Genomic DNA, 16,662 nt, shown 5'->3' on the forward strand with positions numbered 1-16,662 from the left:
AAACCTTAAAAAAAAAAAATATTAATCTACTTGTACAATTGTTGTTGACAATAATAGATACAACAATAACAGATGACAACATTGATATTGTCAAATTTTGGTCCATTTTTAAAAACGATTTTTGAAATGGATGAATATAATGTTGACAAATATAATTGTCAACCAATATTGTAAGAAATGATTTACAAATAACATGAAAAAAAATAGAAGACAAGAATAATAAATTCGATTTTACTAATGGTACATCGGGGTGACCCCACTCACATGGACGATAGACCAACTCGAATAAAAATCCTTTCTTTCATATGGGATCCCACACCTATGTGAGTGGGGTGTACACTATTCGGTACACCTTATTATGTACCACTAGGCAAATTCTAATAAATTTCCTAGCACACGTGGTTTTCCACCGTCCATTTGTAAAGAAACATTTGGAGAAGTATATACCAATGGGAACACAGATCTGAAGCTCTAAAGTCAATTGCGTAGTACTAGAACTGTGCCCACTCCGACAAGCGATATCTATGGTCGCACTACAGACAACCTCACTCGAAAGTCGGAATTACCATCCTACCCCCCTCTTTCCTAATTCCAGAATCACCCCTGCCCGCTTTCCCCCTCAAAAGCTGTAAGATAATCGCTAATTTTGACTCTCTTTTTCTTAATTTCTCGTCAATGGAAGATGCTCAGTCATTCCCTCACTCTCCTTCCGATAATTTCAGCTATCACGTGAAAGATGGAGGAAGCTCCGCCACCGGCGGATCGAGTAACGGAGCGAAGTACAGGCTTATGTCTCCGGCGAAGCTCCCGATCTCCAGGTCCACTAGTATTACTATTCCTCCAGGCCTCAGTCCGACGTCTTTCCTTGAATCCCCTGTCCTTCTTTCCAACATTAAGGTGACTTTTTTCACGCAAGAAATTGCTTTATTTGTTTTACTTATTCTGTGCTTTATGGAAAATTTACACTAATGGTAATAATTTAGTGGCTTAAATGATTCAGAATCGGATCTCGTACCTAATTTATGTGGAAATGCAGTGTTTCGTTGCTGAATAAAGCTAAAAGAGTTGGGGAAGTAATATGCCAACACTAGGTTAATTAAGTAATCACAGCTAATAGTTTTAACTCGTCTCGTTGTGCGAATCTCAATTTTGTGAAAATTGCAGATGTTCAATTTTTATGGTATTGAATAACCAAATATGATTTTGTGTGTTTTTGAGGTCAGAGTGTCTGTAGTGGGGAATTTATTGTTGCGTGGGCGACCTCCATTATCGATTTGATGTTCGGTTCTTTTTCGGCATATTGCAGTTTAGTGCATTATTTTTTCTTCTGAGTGCTCATTTGGAGAATATTTAAATGTTATGTCAATAATATATGGTGTCTGTGGGTGGGCTTGGAACTGTTAAATTCTGATGCTCTAGTGACATGAGGATGTATTATATTTATATTGTTTTCATCATGGAATCATCTTGAGCACCTCTTTACCTTTTTTATTTTATACCTTTAAAGAGTATTAAGTTTCACCGTTGTTTCTGCACATAATGAATATTCCTTTTAATGTTGGTGTTTGGCATTTTCCTTTTTGTGGTTCTCTGGAGAAAAAGAAAAAGTTGCACTATGATAATGAGCAGAATCAATGCTATTTATGCCGCTGTGATTATCTGACATTTGTCACAATTGATTATGTTATACAAGGTTTAACGGTATAAATTTGATTGTATCATCTCTGTATAACCCTACCTCTGTAAATGAAAAGGGGAAGTATTTGTTTCTGTTACGAAAAATGACAGAAGAAATAGGAACCCCTTTTGGAGTGGAGAGTTTTGAATGTTTATATGCTAGTTAGTGGTTGTTGAATGAAAAAAAAAAGAAAAAGAAAAATTCCCAAATCACTGAGTTTTCTGGACTTGTTGATTTTCACAGGCAGAGCCTTCTCCAACCACAGGTTCCTTTTTCAAGTCTCAATTGATGCAAGGCCCTGGTGAAGGAGCAGCATTGTCATTGGACAAACATTGTTCCAGAGGCAATGATATTGACCAAGGAACAACCAGCAGCTTCGAGTTTAATTTTCACTCTGGATCTAGTTCCGCACCGGGATCATCGTACATGGGAGTGACGGTAATGCTCTTAGACTCATTATGTCTTGATGGAATGTCTTTCTCTCTATAGAAACATATGTTAATATATGCACGCGTATACCCAACATATACATCTCCATGTGTGGGCGTGGGTGAAGGAATGAATGAATGATTGACACCTAATGATCATTTCTTTTTCCATTGGACATATGGAATATTCTGCAAAAGGAGAATCAAAATAATTCTCTTATCATGTTTCTTCCTGGAAAGATTTGAAAAATATTTTCAAGTTTTATGAACATAATGAAAGTTATATATATATTTAAAAAAATAAAAATAAAATAAAATCTGTTTGGCCAAACAATGTACAGAATTTTGTTTCCTTAATATTATATGATCAGTATCGGTCATGGCGATCAAAGATTTTTCATGTATATCCATTTATTAGTTCTGGATATGTCTTTGAACAAGATGCTTGATGTTACATATATTTAACTTAGAGCTTCCATCTGATTTGCATTCCCAGAGTTTGTCAAAACAATGTTAATAACTTGTGAAACAATGGATATTAAATTCAGTACACTTTGTTATTCTCTTGCACGCTACCATATAAGGATTATTGTAATTATATTGTTGGAACTGAGACTTAAGCCTGTAAATTTGAAATCAAGTAACTGTTCGATTTAGCTTTTTGACAAAATTCAGGAAATTCAACTCAAAGTTCTTTATGCTCTCTGTCCATTGTGTCTGAATTCTAACTCCCCTATGGTAGTCAAAATACTCACTAAATTTGAACCTATGATTTATGTATATTTAGCTGATTTTTGCTCTGGTACCCCGAATCATTTGATTTTGTCAAAGATTCCTGCAGGTCTGAACAGGCAGCAGATTGGACCCCGCAGTCAACTTCAAGACCAGCTGTTTTCACAGTCTTCGTCAATTTCATCTTTTGTTACGTGTCAGCTTCCAAGCTCGAAAGATTTGAGAGTGTCTGCACCCACAACTGTGCATACTTCATCAGTTTCTGATGCTGTTGACGAGTTCAGTTATGGAGATCAGTCCAATACCCGCATTCAAGTGTTGACTTCTGATAATAAAGATAGTGTTTCCTTAGTAACAGGTGAGAGAACATCTGATGATGGGTATAACTGGAGAAAATATGGGCAGAAACTTGTTAAAGGATGTGAATTTCCTCGAAGCTATTACAAGTGTACATATCCCAAGTGTGAGGTTAGAAAGTTTTTCGAACGTTCTCCAAGTGGGCATATAACAGAAATCGTATACAAGGGCTCACATGATCATCCAAAACCTCAACCTGCCCGTCGATATAATTCTGGTGCTCTTATGTCCATTCAAGAGGAGAAATTGGACAAGGATTTATCATTCACTAGTCAACAGGGTAATTGGACTAACATTTTGATAATTCCTCCTTTAGCATCTAAAATGTAATAGTGCAAAACTTTAGCAATCCCATTGTGCTTTTTTATGTTGCACACTAAAATGTGTTCTTGTTTTTATTTTATCATTTTGTTGAAGACAAGTTGAACCCCAATACTCTGAGCAGTAGCGTGGAGCCAAATATATCTCCAGTGCTGTCTCTTCAGCAAGCAAATGAGGATGGTCCATATGGGACAGGAGAATTTCAGGCCATTGATGAAGATGATCCATTTATTAAGCGGAGGTAATGCTGTTAAACAAATGCGTTGGATTTGTAACTGTTTTTCCATTATAGCTTATTGTTTGGAAATCTAAGCAGGAAGATAGAGGAGGATCTTGATGTTACACCAGTGGTTAAACCCATTCGTGATGCACGTGTTGTTGTTCAAACTGTGAGTGAAGTTGATGTACTAGATGATGGATATCGTTGGCGTAAGTATGGGCAGAAAGTGGTCCGAGGAAATCCGAATCCCAGGTATGTGGTTATGTTCAAATACATTTAAAAGGTTGAACTTGAATTGAATGGTATTCTCATTTTGGACACACTGCATTAGATCTGATGTAAAATTAACGTTTGCCCTCTCTAATCCTGAGATAAAATGCTTATACCTGCATGATCTGGGAATTAAGTAGATATAAACTTCTGTTTTATTGGTTTTTAACAGTTTTAACCTTGACCGGTATGACTTGCTTAAATTTTATGAGGCGTTTGTTCTTATTCAACCATCATAGTAATTGTGCCCCATATATTACTATGTGATATCCATGATAACATATTAATCCTTGGAAACAGGAGAAGTTGAAATGGTAAAAAAGGTCAAATTTGTTGCGATTAATCAAAAGATTAATGCTGAAAATGAAGTTTTCATCAAGACGTAATGAGCAGCACACTTTTTGGCCTCTACTATCAAAGTCTGCTTGCAACATTGCAAGCTAATTATGCAAACTCGTAGTGTTTCCTCCAGAAGCTAGATGCATGTTTTTCTTAACTTTTAAGAATACATCATATGGAATCTTACTACTTTAGCAGTGAAAACTTGGGTTTGTATTTATTTGGATCTAGAAGAAATCTTATCCCATGTTTGCATACTAGTTGAATCAATATGGACTTGAAAGTCTGATTAGGGCTTTGCTTAAAACTATCCTTTGCATGCAACCTCTTATCAAACCTACTACATTTTTCTGCTACAAAAATGTAGCGTTTCTTATATTATTTTCATCTGCAATGTAGGAGTTATTACAAGTGCACAAATGCCGGATGCCCAGTGAGGAAGCATGTCGAAAGGGCATCCCATGATCTCAAAGCAGTTATAACTACATACGAGGGCAAACACAACCATGACGTCCCGACTGCCAAGAATAGTAGCCATGAATTTGCAGGAACCACGCCATTTAGTGGGACTTTGATAATGAAACCAGAAGATAAAGGCTCAGTTAGCCTTGATCTTGGGGTCGGAATTAGCCAGAATCAAGCTAATCAGCAGCTGCACAACTTGAATGGTCAAACTGCACAAAGCCAAATTCCACCTAGTGATTCCAGTATGATGATAATTCAACCATCACAACTCTCTCGATATGGTTTTGTAAATGGTGGGTTGAATCTGAATGGAAATAGAGAAAATCACGTTGAAGGGCATAACTTTCAGAGTCAGCCTGTACACGCTTCTAGCCAATGTCCACAAAATATTGGAAGAATTCTTATGGGTCCATAAAATTATACCTGAATATTGATAAAAATATAGAAATAACAAAATTACCAATTTTATTTTCCCGTTCTTTTCTTAATGAAAGGTGAATGGCTGTATTTAAGGGTGAAGTAGTTTCGAATGTTTACGCATGATACGCGCACATTTCAATTCTTTCATTTTCTGCTTCATGTATATGTTCCATAGTTAAGTGTTTCTCTATGTTAAGTATTTGATGCACCTTTGTCGACATCTTTTTATCATTCTTCCCTTCATCTTCGTCGTCTTCCCATTTTTAACCGCACAGCCGCAAAGATCTTATAGGGTTTGAGAGTGACAGTTGATTGGAAGAAGGGTTGGGCATTTTTCTGTTGACAAATTTATTATATGTTTGGCAAATAGAAAGCAGCACCAATTAGAGAGTTGCAGCTGTACTTGTGACTACAAATACAAGCCGGTTGAGCAGGATGAGTTTTGGAGGAAATACTGACTCCTAAAATTGTTATAAGAAACATTATGAATCTCATATTAAATCGAGCAAGCTTCTTGTACGATTGTATGCTGTAGGAACGATTTTTTTCACCTCGATATTGAAAATAAGTTTATATCATCGCCAATGGAAGTAGTGAGCTTCAAGAAAAGCACACGAAGAAGAGTACGAACAGGGTGAGAAATGCACACAGCACTTAATCCATTCCCAGTCTACTTTTTATGCAGATTAAGAAATATTCAAGTACTTTCTGGCATCCTTTTATGGAAGGTCTGAAATCTGCTAGTGGGAATTTCATGAAATAAACACAAAATGATATAAATTCTGTCCCTGTTTGTGCCTAACAGAGCTTTTTCATGTACTATATTGAATCCTTTCAATTTTCAAATTGCTAAATCATTCACTTGTTCAAGAATCTAGAGGCGAATTTGCAGCCCACAGGGACAGAGACTACATTTGCTGCAATACTGACTCAGTTATAACCTGAAATATCTAATGAAAGAAAAATGAAATTCGATCTGCAGGCGAAGAGAGTGTTGAAAATGCACAGAGTTTAATTTTTTTCTAGCTTCCAGTTCCAGACGAAAAGGCGGTGTCTCCAACTTACCCGTCAAAGAAAAATTTCAGAAACGAAAATGCATGGGATGTGGATAGCTTTGACGCAGAACGTGAACTGTGGTAATAAAGTGACAGATGCAGCTCGTCTTCCTGCATAGAGCAAAAGCAGCAGATCTGGAAGAAGAAAGCCAGAAGGTAAACTCATTGATGGCTCAGAAAATTTAGTGATTCAACCCAGATTCAGGCAGAACCACTTAAGAAAGAAGTTTAACGAAAAGATCTTGGATTTACCCTTTTTTGGCAGTACTAATGTAAATAATCTGCTCATGACAACAGAGCTGGATATAGGGGATCCCTCGAGGAATATAATCGAGACAATCTTTCAAACAAGTGAAACTAACCCGACAAAGTGTTCCAGGAAGATAAAGAGAGTCCTAAAGGTGATTGATGCATTGGACAATTATGAGAAGTATGAAAAAGTTCGGATAGACAGTGAAAAAAAAAAAAATTCTATGAGCAGTATAAGAGGTTTGAAAATAAAACCAGTATCTTATCTTTGCAAAGATCCCACTTGCCCTGTTTACATATTAATTCAATCCGGTTTCAACACTTCATAATATAACAAGAAAGGGGATTCAACAGAACGCAGATAATGGGATACTAAGTGAGTATATAACAGTGATTACAAAGGGGGAGAATGTCAGGAGAGCCATAATAGTTTGTCGAACAATAGATGGTGGAGTTGTAAAGATGGATGATGTTGAAAATTAAGTGTATGATTCAGTAGGAACGGGCCGTATTCCAAGTTAGAATACCTAATTTTATGAAATCCAAGTGCTGAACCTCCCTTCTTTATAGTAGTCTAATTTTGTGGCTCTTCAAGATCTGCATCCATTATAAATCTAATGTATAGAGATTTCGTTGTTATCCTCTTCAAAATGAAACGTTTTACAAGATGCTACTAAATATTTGAAATGACTAATTGGGCATTATTATTAAATAGAAAAAAGTTCATATACATATCCTTAAAAATACTAGTCAGTATCTGCAAATAACTGCCCGATTCATCGATAAAAGAAAGGGATTTACCTGACGTTTAGAATACAAATCTTTAGCATATATGAGGATTTTATTGCCAGGCGCAGGATGCAACTATATCCTTATTCTTCCAGCCAAGATATAGAGCTCCGTCTCTCTCTTCAAGTCTGTAGTTCTCACAGTAGTTCTCCAACAGAGTCTTAATAGTAGCATTTATAAAGGAGCTCAATGGGTAAGGAGTAAACCCAGCCATAGAAAAGCGGGACCTCCACTTTCCAAGAAGCTCATGACGTTCCACTCTATCTGGCCCTTCACATGCTATTATGTTGACAATATCACGAGCCAGACAAAACTGCTCGACGTTGATGCGTTCCTTCTGATCCCTAGGCAAAGCTACGTCGAGTGATTCAAATATAGCCAGGTAATAGTCCAGTGTCTCCCTAAATCGGAGAAAGAATGGGGCAGTATTAGTGTTTGATTCTTGCTCTATTAGAGTAACAACCTTTGGAGACAAGCTCTTAACCATCCTCAGTAATCTGTCACGATGATTTTCAGTGGTGACACTCTCATCTGGCATGTGGTGTAGCATTAGTGCGAAATTTACAGCAAGTGCTTCCCCTGGCTGAACCTTTAGATGTTCACTCTGAACAATACAAGCGGAAACTGGCACGGCATGGAACTCAAATGGTACTTTACATGATTTTGCTATAATTGATAGCCTCTGACCCACAATTTCAAGCCCACCTCCTCGGGCATAAGCTGATGTGGAATCGTCTATCCCTGTAATGCGGATGTGTGGGGGTCCACCAGGCTGAGAAGCAAGAGCATGGATCAGAGTGATCCACTGGATGCCCTGAGCAATTTGAAAATCAATTATATGTATCCTATTTTCATCTTTCATTGCATCAGCAATGGCTCCGTTTGCCGACAAATATCCAAATTTGAAATAAGGACAGATTTCATAGAGAAAGTGCATGTGTGACAGGAGCTCATCACTGGTGGGCTCTTTGCACCTTAGCGATTTGTATATGGAGCTTCCCGAGGAGGATAATCTAGCAACCAACCCCTCCAACATGTAGGCTGCTAACCGCTGCAGTGGTTCTCCACAAACTGAAACCATTAAGCGTAATTCTGACATCAACCACTCATAAGTCAATAAATCATTATCCGAGACAGCTTTTGCACAGGCAACCATAATCTCTTTTAAGTTTCTTGTCTGGATCATCTCTACTGCTTGCTTGGACGACTGTGCCTTCAATGAATTTTGATTAAGTGCACCTGAAATAGTAATATTTTGGGCATTAAAAATTTGAGATTCAGGTCCCAGCATAACATTCTCTAGCTCTCTTAATTTGTGCTCCAATTCATTATCATTATCAACTGATCGAGACCTGCTTGAATCCGAATAGCAGTGAACGTAACCAGAATGATTCATATCTGATAAATGATCCCGCTGACAAATGGGACTGCCATTAGATGAAAAACTGACAGTAGAAGGAGAATTATAAGAGGGGCAACAGCCACTTCCTGTGGATGATTCAATGGTGCTGTGCTGTTCAGGTGTTAGAACAGAGAACTGTGTACTGTGGCTACCACCTTCATAGCTTGTGCAGTGATCTAGATTATCTGATGGAGCTAACAAATATGACTCGAGCTCATCAGGAGGTTGATGGTAGAATCTGGCGGCCCCATCTAAACTCCCATGATTCTGAGATGTCTGCATTCTGCAGTAACCAACTTTGTGATTTAGCATTACGGTACAAAATTTCAAGGATACATCCGTTCAAGATAAGTCGTCTGAGACCCCAGCTCCCGAATAATCAACCTTGGAAGGAATGTTAGGCTGTCCATATCATTTTAAACGGACACATCCTGCAAAAGACTTGGTAAAATTATTGTAGAAAATGGATTTCTCATGAACAAGTTGGACATGTCTACAATAAGCTTCAAACACATAACTTAAAACAAGTCTTTAGAGCTTAAATCCAACTATAAAATATTAGTACTGACAATTAAGAACATAAATGAATCTATGATCTTTATCATAGGGGAAGACACATAGCATAGCATACAAGTTTCAGTACTTGTTCGATTAAATTTTGGGAGAGCCCCAAAGATTCTGATCTACATTCATACAAGTTCTCCAGTAAATTTGAAGATTGAGGAACAGGAAATGGCATTAATGATACAGTGACAGAGAAAGATAGTACTAAAAATTGATTAGACCTTCAATTAAAAGCTCAAAGTAGGGGTTGGATCTTCATAACGCCGACATAATATTCCGGTTTATGCGTAAGAGAGAATCAAAAGATCCCTTGTTTTTTTGGCAATCCTATCTCTCAGAAGCCATAAAATCTACATATAAGACCTCAAGTTCAGCTAAAAATGTTAAAAATAACAGATAATAATCACCATAAATCCCTTTCTGAATAACCCTCATGATTTTGACACCAAGAAAAAGTATCTGAAGAATTCAGCAGAAATTATAGTCTCTGTTTGGAGAATTTACTTACCTTTCGCTGCTAGTTTCTTGGTTATTGTTCAAGATTCTGCTCCTATCCAAAAACATTCTGAGTGGTGTGTGCTGTTTAGTTCTTTGGTACAAGAAGAAAAATTAAAGTAACAGGGAGCAGTTAATTACGGCAAATTTGGTTCTGACGCGGTTTCTTAGACACAATATTCCATGGTCAATGTAAGGGATAAAGTCAACCTGACATTAGAGTTCCAAGTTTTTGTTCCAGCTTGACTTTTGGGTATGAATTCGACATTCGTGCATACTTTAGATTTATTTTATTTTATTTTATTTTTTTCCTAAAAAATTGAATAATATATTCAATAGAAAAGGACAAATCATGATATTCGGCCGCTATTTGACGGGGTTAAAAATTAGATTTTTAGGGAATTTTTAGGGCTGTATTCAACTGAAATTTTTGAATATTTTTTTATAATTTTTTTAAGTGATGATTTTTGTAAATTTCGAGATTTTTTTTAATAGATTTGTATAGAGTTAATAGATATTTTTTTGAAAACTTATATAGACTTTGATTTTAAAACTTCTATAGAATTGAAAAGACTTTATAATTTAATTACAAATACATATTTTTCATCGAAAATGGATGAGAAATGCAGAGACTTTTTAAAAATCTATAAAAGTCTCTAATGAATATATCAATATTTTTAGAGAGTTTCAAAAAGTTAATATTGAATAAATATCTTTAAACTTTTTAAATTCCTGAAGTGTGTAGTTGAAAATATATAATTAAAAAATTGATAAACATTGTATGTCTCATAAAATATGTAGTTGAAAATGAATTTTAAAAAAAATAAATTTTAAAAATTTGGATCCACACAGGAGCTTGATATAAAATGGACAAGTGCGTGCTTGTTTGAAATCTTCTTATAATTTGAAATCAATCTTAACTATACAAATAATTGCTACCCAATTATACAAAGTCTGAAATCAATCTTAACTATACAAATAATTGCTACCCAATTATACAAAGTCTGAAATCAATCTTAACTATACAAATAATTGCTACCCAATTATACAAAGTCTGAAATCAATCTTAACTATACAAATAATTGCTACCCAATTATACAAAGTCTGAAATCAATCTTAACTATACAAATAATTGCTACCCAATTATACAAAGTCTGAAATCAATCTTAACTATACAAATAATTGCTACCCAATTGTATTAAACACATTCCATAGGACTCATTGATACTTTTCAATTGGGCACTAAATTTGTTGACAAAAAATGTTTAAACCTTTCACGTGTGGATATAAACTCCGTTTTAATTGCTGATGGTTATGGATTTTACGAACAATTTTTATTATTGAGAATAATAGAAGCGTGAGACAAAAAGATTAAAGGCTAGCTCATGTGGTAATATCGAAGTGTTATCAGGTCAATACCCTGAGTTCGAGTCTCATGTGGGGGGAATGGTGAAAAAATAATAATAAAAAAAAAATCGTGAGATGAGGAAACTTAAAAGATCCCACTTTGCCACCCTTCTAATTAATTAATTCATTTTATCATTATTCATATTTTAAATATAATTTAAATTAAATAACATAAAAATAAAATAAAATAAAATTTTGCCATCCGTATATCAACCTATATCAACCTTACCATGAACGAGGTATATGTATGTGTATATTTTTATATTATTTTATAACATATTTACTGCATAAGAATGATGACATGCTTAGCAATAGCATGGAACTGTACAAGTGACATAAGGTACAACATTTTCAACATCAAAATATTGTTTGCTTTTGAAAAAGACAGGTTAGCCCACGAGAATCTCGAGTGCTTAGAAAACTAGAGGCAGTATTTCTTTTGTTATAAGGTTGAATTCACATACAACTTAAAAAAAGGTTGGACCCCAACTTTAAGGGTCCTCATCGTCCCGTCCTTAGAGTTTTGTGAGTGAGGTAAATCGCAGGATGTGCCCCAACAGACCAGGGAACAAGAGCTGTCTGTACACTGCGCCTACAAAGAATCCAATTCCATGTTTCAGAAATCGAACCCCCACACTGCGGTTGCCAACAAGGCGTGAGATAACTCCATTCCTATCCTTTGCATCACCGTACTATGTCCCGGAGCTCACATACAACTTATGTCAAATTTTAAATAGAGCCAACCACAATGATTCAGGTTTTTATTTTTATTATTTTTCCAGAGATGATAATGTAGGAGAGGAGACTTTAGGGTGCTAATAGAAAGATAATTGGTTTTAATGGTCCCACTAGAATAATTTAGAGAAAGGTGGTCAATAATGCATTATCAACTAATTCAATATTAGTGAAAATTAGTCCACATCACTTGTGATAATTTTTTAATAATTAAGTCATCCTTCAACTTGAGAAATCCACCTAAAAACTTAATCTAAAAGGGCAGGTAAAAGTTAGCATCACTGACTACAATTTCATTTAGGGAGTGTTAGTGGCCCATTGTCAGGTTCAACTCTGCTTAGTCTACTTGGCGAGTCGGCTCATGCTCGCATGAGCAGATTCACTTCAAAAAACCTCAACTAGCCCCCACCATCTTGGTGGAACAAGCCAAGCCAATTCACGAGCACTTGAATTCATCAATATTTTTTTTTATCATTTTTTGTTTTTTGACTTCTCAACTAGCCGAAGCCGACTCGGTCCATGCAAGACGAAGAGTGGTTCGTGCGAGAAAAATTCAACTCAACTCACCCCACGACTTGCCCCTGAGACCAATCAAGCCAACTCATCTCATCTGTGAGGGTGAGATGAGTAGGCTGAAGTCAGCTCACCCCTATTTGACTCCCTGGTTTCATTCAAGAAATTAATGATGGTAATGTTGGAAAGTTACTAAAATGTAAAAGGCAAAGTCAAATCTCAAGCCTTACGAACTTAGGTATAATAAAGTATTTCTTTTCATTTTTTAACTTTTAGCTTAATCATAGTAGACTAATAGATAAATAAATACTTTGAAAATTTATAGGAATTTCGTACATATTTTTTAAGTTCCCAGCAAAACCACAAAAAAGGGTAAAAAAAATTCTTTAAATCATAAATGCTTCAAATCAATAACATGTTGCTTTTGGCAGATAATATATATATATAGGTCATGCACCTTTTTCTACCTAGGCGCGCCAGAAGTGATCGACATAGAATTACTATCTATTTCTCCATCTAGACGGAAGGTAAGGCATTTTCCACGAGCTCTGAACCTAGACAAACCCTTTAGAACACTAAACGTTGGAAATTTAAGGAATTTGACATTTGAAAATAAATTGGCACCATCGTGAATCCCATGTTAGCAATCATTATCCATTTGTAGGGCTGAATATGAACCGGTTCAATTCAATTCTAAAAAGAATCAAATCGAATTCGAGACTTTCAGGTATTTAGTAAATGAAATTGTTTGACTACAATTTTGTTTAGTTCGATTCGGTTCACGAGTTCCTTACTATAATTAATTTTTTTAATATTTATAAAGTTACATTAATTCAACTAATAATATGTTCAATCTTAACTCTTACAAAATAACGTAGTCTAATTTTATGTATCTTTTACGTCTATTTTTGTTGAGTTCTTCATAAATTCGATTGTTAAAATCATAAGAAAATAAAGATAGGGAGCTCACAATAATTAAAAAATGTGCAATTGAACTTTAATTCGATTTTTCCAAAAAAGTAAAAACGGCACATCATAGAATAAAAAATTTGAGTAAAACTTGGATCAATTTAACTAAATTGACCTTGGACTAAAAATTAGAAATAGGGATAATCATTATATTTGGGTTTGAGCTAAATTAATTAGTTAGCAAATTTATTTTCAAAAAATAAAATAATTTAACTTATTTAAAATAAATACATTTAAAAAGTTAGGAAAATTCGATTCTTATTTGATTTTTTTGTCCTTAATTTAGAATCGAAACCAAACCGAATTGGTTAGTTTTCGATTCAGATATCTGTTCGGGTATTTAACTTAAGAAGACATGCTCGATTTACTTCGGTTCGAGTCGGGTACGATTCGAGAGTTTTGTCAAAGTGGAAATTACACAATTCCATACTTTAAAATCACAATTCTAAAATACGATGAGTAGTTTAATATTTCAAAAATCAGAAATTTAATTTTAATTAATTTTTAAAAAATAAATATTTTTACTAAATATATATACTCCATTACGCATAAAATCTAATTAATTCTCAATACTCTCTCTACATTTCTCTCTCGTCTCACTCTCTCAACATTTCTCTCTACTCTCACCTCTGAACCGCCGACTATCAACAGAGGGGAAATAAAGTGAGATCGTCGACGCCGAAGTGAAGCCAATTGAAGCAATGTCGCCGTCAGCACTCTCTACTCCAACGACGCCAACTCTCCTCTCTTATTTTTGCAACAAACCCACTATGAGTTGTGGTCCACAAATCACCGCGAACAGCAATGGTGAAATGATACCGCAAGGTAGATCGACGACTCTTCACAAGTGTGCGCGAAGGAGAGGCAGTTTGGGTTGGTGGCAGTTTGGGTTGGTGGCAATTTTTGTGTGATGGTGGTGATGGTATTTGTGTGGTGGCGATTTGTGGCGGTTTAGGTGGGGTTTGGATGGTGATCTGTGTGGTGGTGGTGTTCCCAATAGAGAGTAGTGGATTTGGCGAGGTGCAATGGTTGTTGGCGATTGCGATATGGTGTGGGTTGTGGTGATGATGGTGGATCTGTGGTAGGTTGTGGTGGCGCTGTTATAGGTTATGGCGAATCTGTGGTAGGTTGCGGTTTGGTATGGGTTGTGGTGATGATGGCGAATCTGTGGTAGGTTGCGGTTTGGTATGGGTTGTGGTGATGATGGCGAATCTGTGGTAGTCGTTTTGGCAACGACAGGTTGAGGTGGTGCTGTTACCGGTTATGGGGTTAGGGTGGTGATGCAGTAGTGTGGGTAGTGGTGGTGGTGGTGTTTTTTTGGTTGTTGGAGTAGTGGTGGTCGTTTATTGTTGGGGATTTTGATGGTTTTGACGTTGGTGAAGCTGGCGGTGGTGACGGTGGATTTGGCGAAGTAGTGGTTGGTGATGTTGCAATGGGTGAAAAGAGTGGTTTGTGACCAATTATGTTATGATTAGTAAATTGTTAATTTGTAATCGGTAAATAATATATGGTCGAATATGTGACTGTGACTAAATTTATAATACGACTGTGACTTACAATTGATTAAGTTGTGACAAAAAAATTAATCGTGACCAAGTAAACTAATAATTTGAAATGAATACATGAGTTGTGATTAATAAAAATTTTGATTTTGAGACAAAATGAATAATATATGACCTATAAAAAATTTTATTCGTGACAGAAAAATAAGTTGTGATTAGAAATGAATCCGTGTCTAATTAATTTTTTGATTTGTGTCAATGAATAAACTGTGACCTGCAAAATTTTTGAATTGTGATCGTAAAATAACTTGTGACATAAAATTTTAGAGTTGTGACAAAAAAATAATAAATTAGTAATTAAATTGTTAATTCGTCATCGAATTGTAGAGATATGTGACCTAAATATATTAAATTAATAAAATAGTTAAATCATAAATAAATTTTAATAAAAATCTGATTTTTGAATTTTGAAACTTGTTTTCTTAATTTTGAAATATACTATATTTAATCTCTCACTTATGAATTTTTCCCTATGTCAAATCCTATCCACTAAGCTATAATCTCAAACTCTATAATAAAGTGACAATGACAATATATGTCTACAAAATTCCTAATTTATATTTGCATAATCATCATTTTTTTTAACAATATACTACAAATTATCTCAATTATTTTACATCTTTCCCATTCCCCCCCATTTTTCAGGGGTCAACTAATTTATGAAAGTGTTTCACGCTAATTTGGAGATCCTTATTTGTATACGAAATATATTACTTATATATAATGCAATGTCCATAAGAGTGTTCACCCTTCTCAAATGGAGGATGATTCACTTCGGATATCTGAAATGGATCCCTCTCCATGTGAGGAAAGTGAACAACGTTATGAACACCCTACATGTGTATCACAACCTTTGGTATACACCAAACTCTTCTCCAATCATGTCCAACTATTACAAACTATTGCAGACTATATCCAAAAATTTTGATATTAAATTAACTCATTTACCTGTGCATGTTACACCGCATTATCACCGTTAATTGTGATAAAATTCTGACACCAAATGTCAATATGATTTGTGTCATAACCTAAATTCTGAAATCTTGATTTGACATATAAATTGTTCATGTCTACAAGTTATGGACCTAATTCGTCAAGCCCAGATATGTACTATACATAGGGCCCATTACTAAAAGGCCCAACTGCCACAATTTATTTCATCTCTCTCTTTTCAAAGCACATAACTTTGTCCAAGTAGTTCTCCGAAAATGAAAACACTTCTTAAATCTCTAACCCTAAATCTAACAGTGAGTTCCTAAAATCAAAGGGAGAATTCGTTGAGATGTAAAAGCAAATGCGTTGGCAGATGAATTGTTACACAATATGATAACCGACCAGTTCAACGAAAGAAAAGAGGATAATAGTATACGATACTTCAATCAGTTCTTTCCAAAAATTTACATGAACAATCCAATGCTATGTTCAGTTTGCTATGAGATGCTTGAGGATTAATGAACAAAGAGACAATAAGAGAAATCAGGAGAGTAACTAGTAGCAGTCCTAAAAAGATTAATGAATATGCAACTCCCTCACCCAACTCTGTATACAAAATATCCATTCATCTCAGATTCTTTGCTAGCACTTGTCAATGATAGCATAGCACAATGAAGATATTTGTACCTGTATTACGATTTCCACAGAACCCCTTTTTGGTTATCATCAGAAGAAAAATCATGAGAACAAATCCATTAA

General features: G+C 35.4%; 2 protein-coding genes across 6 annotated transcripts; one reads left to right on the forward strand and one right to left on the reverse strand.

Moving 5' to 3' along the window:
- The first annotated feature begins 647 nt into the window (after positions 1–647).
- LOC111395772 (probable WRKY transcription factor 20) lies at positions 648–5,461 on the forward strand. The gene is made up of 6 exons (XM_023021914.1): positions 648–897; positions 1,922–2,116; positions 2,938–3,475; positions 3,613–3,757; positions 3,833–3,988; positions 4,745–5,461. The coding sequence occupies exons 1-6, from the start codon at positions 676–678 to the stop codon at positions 5,223–5,225; spliced, it is 1,737 nt and encodes a 578-aa protein (XP_022877682.1). The 5' UTR covers positions 648–675; the 3' UTR covers positions 5,226–5,461.
- A 486-nt stretch (positions 5,462–5,947) lies between these two features.
- LOC111395773 (scarecrow-like protein 21) lies at positions 5,948–10,016 on the reverse strand. Of its 5 annotated transcripts, XR_002702865.1 has the most exons (4): positions 9,798–10,013; positions 7,336–9,156; positions 6,538–6,566; positions 5,948–6,420 (listed from the first exon to the last, which is right to left on the reverse strand). XR_002702865.1 is itself a non-coding variant. In XM_023021917.1 (3 exons), the coding sequence occupies exon 2, from the start codon at positions 9,035–9,037 to the stop codon at positions 7,376–7,378; it is 1,662 nt and encodes a 553-aa protein (XP_022877685.1). In that variant the 5' UTR covers positions 9,038–9,156; positions 9,798–10,012; the 3' UTR covers positions 5,948–6,420; positions 7,336–7,375. The 5 variants fall into 5 exon arrangements, 4 of the variants coding, with proteins under 4 accessions (XP_022877685.1, XP_022877686.1, XP_022877687.1 ...); XM_023021917.1 differs by lacking the exon at positions 6,538–6,566 and having other exon boundaries at positions 9,798–10,012; XM_023021918.1 differs by lacking the exons at positions 5,948–6,420; positions 6,538–6,566 and adding an exon at positions 6,573–7,131.
- Between the last annotated feature and the right edge of the window lie 6,646 nt (positions 10,017–16,662).

The sequence above is a fragment of the Olea europaea genome, chromosome 6 (genome assembly GCF_002742605.1).
Source record: "Olea europaea var. sylvestris chromosome 6, O_europaea_v1, whole genome shotgun sequence".
NCBI classification, from domain to species: Eukaryota; Viridiplantae; Streptophyta; class Magnoliopsida; order Lamiales; family Oleaceae; genus Olea; species Olea europaea.

What these genes read in the sequence shown, in the direction of transcription:
- LOC111395772 (XM_023021914.1), top strand. Translation starts at nt 676, where the DNA reads ATGGAAGATGCTCAGTCATTCCCTCACTCTCCTTCCGATAATTTCAGC. An exon ending in CATCGTACATGGGAGTGACG is followed by an intron (nt 2,117 to 2,937) that starts GTAATGCTCTTA and finishes ATTTTGTCAAAG; the next exon opens with ATTCCTGCAGGTCTGAACAG. An exon ending in ATCATTCACTAGTCAACAGG is followed by an intron (nt 3,476 to 3,612) that starts GTAATTGGACTA and finishes ATTTTGTTGAAG; the next exon opens with ACAAGTTGAACCCCAATACT.
- LOC111395773 (XM_023021917.1), bottom strand. Translation starts at nt 9,037, where the DNA reads ATGCTAAATCACAAAGTTGGTTACTGCAGAATGCAGACATCTCAGAAT.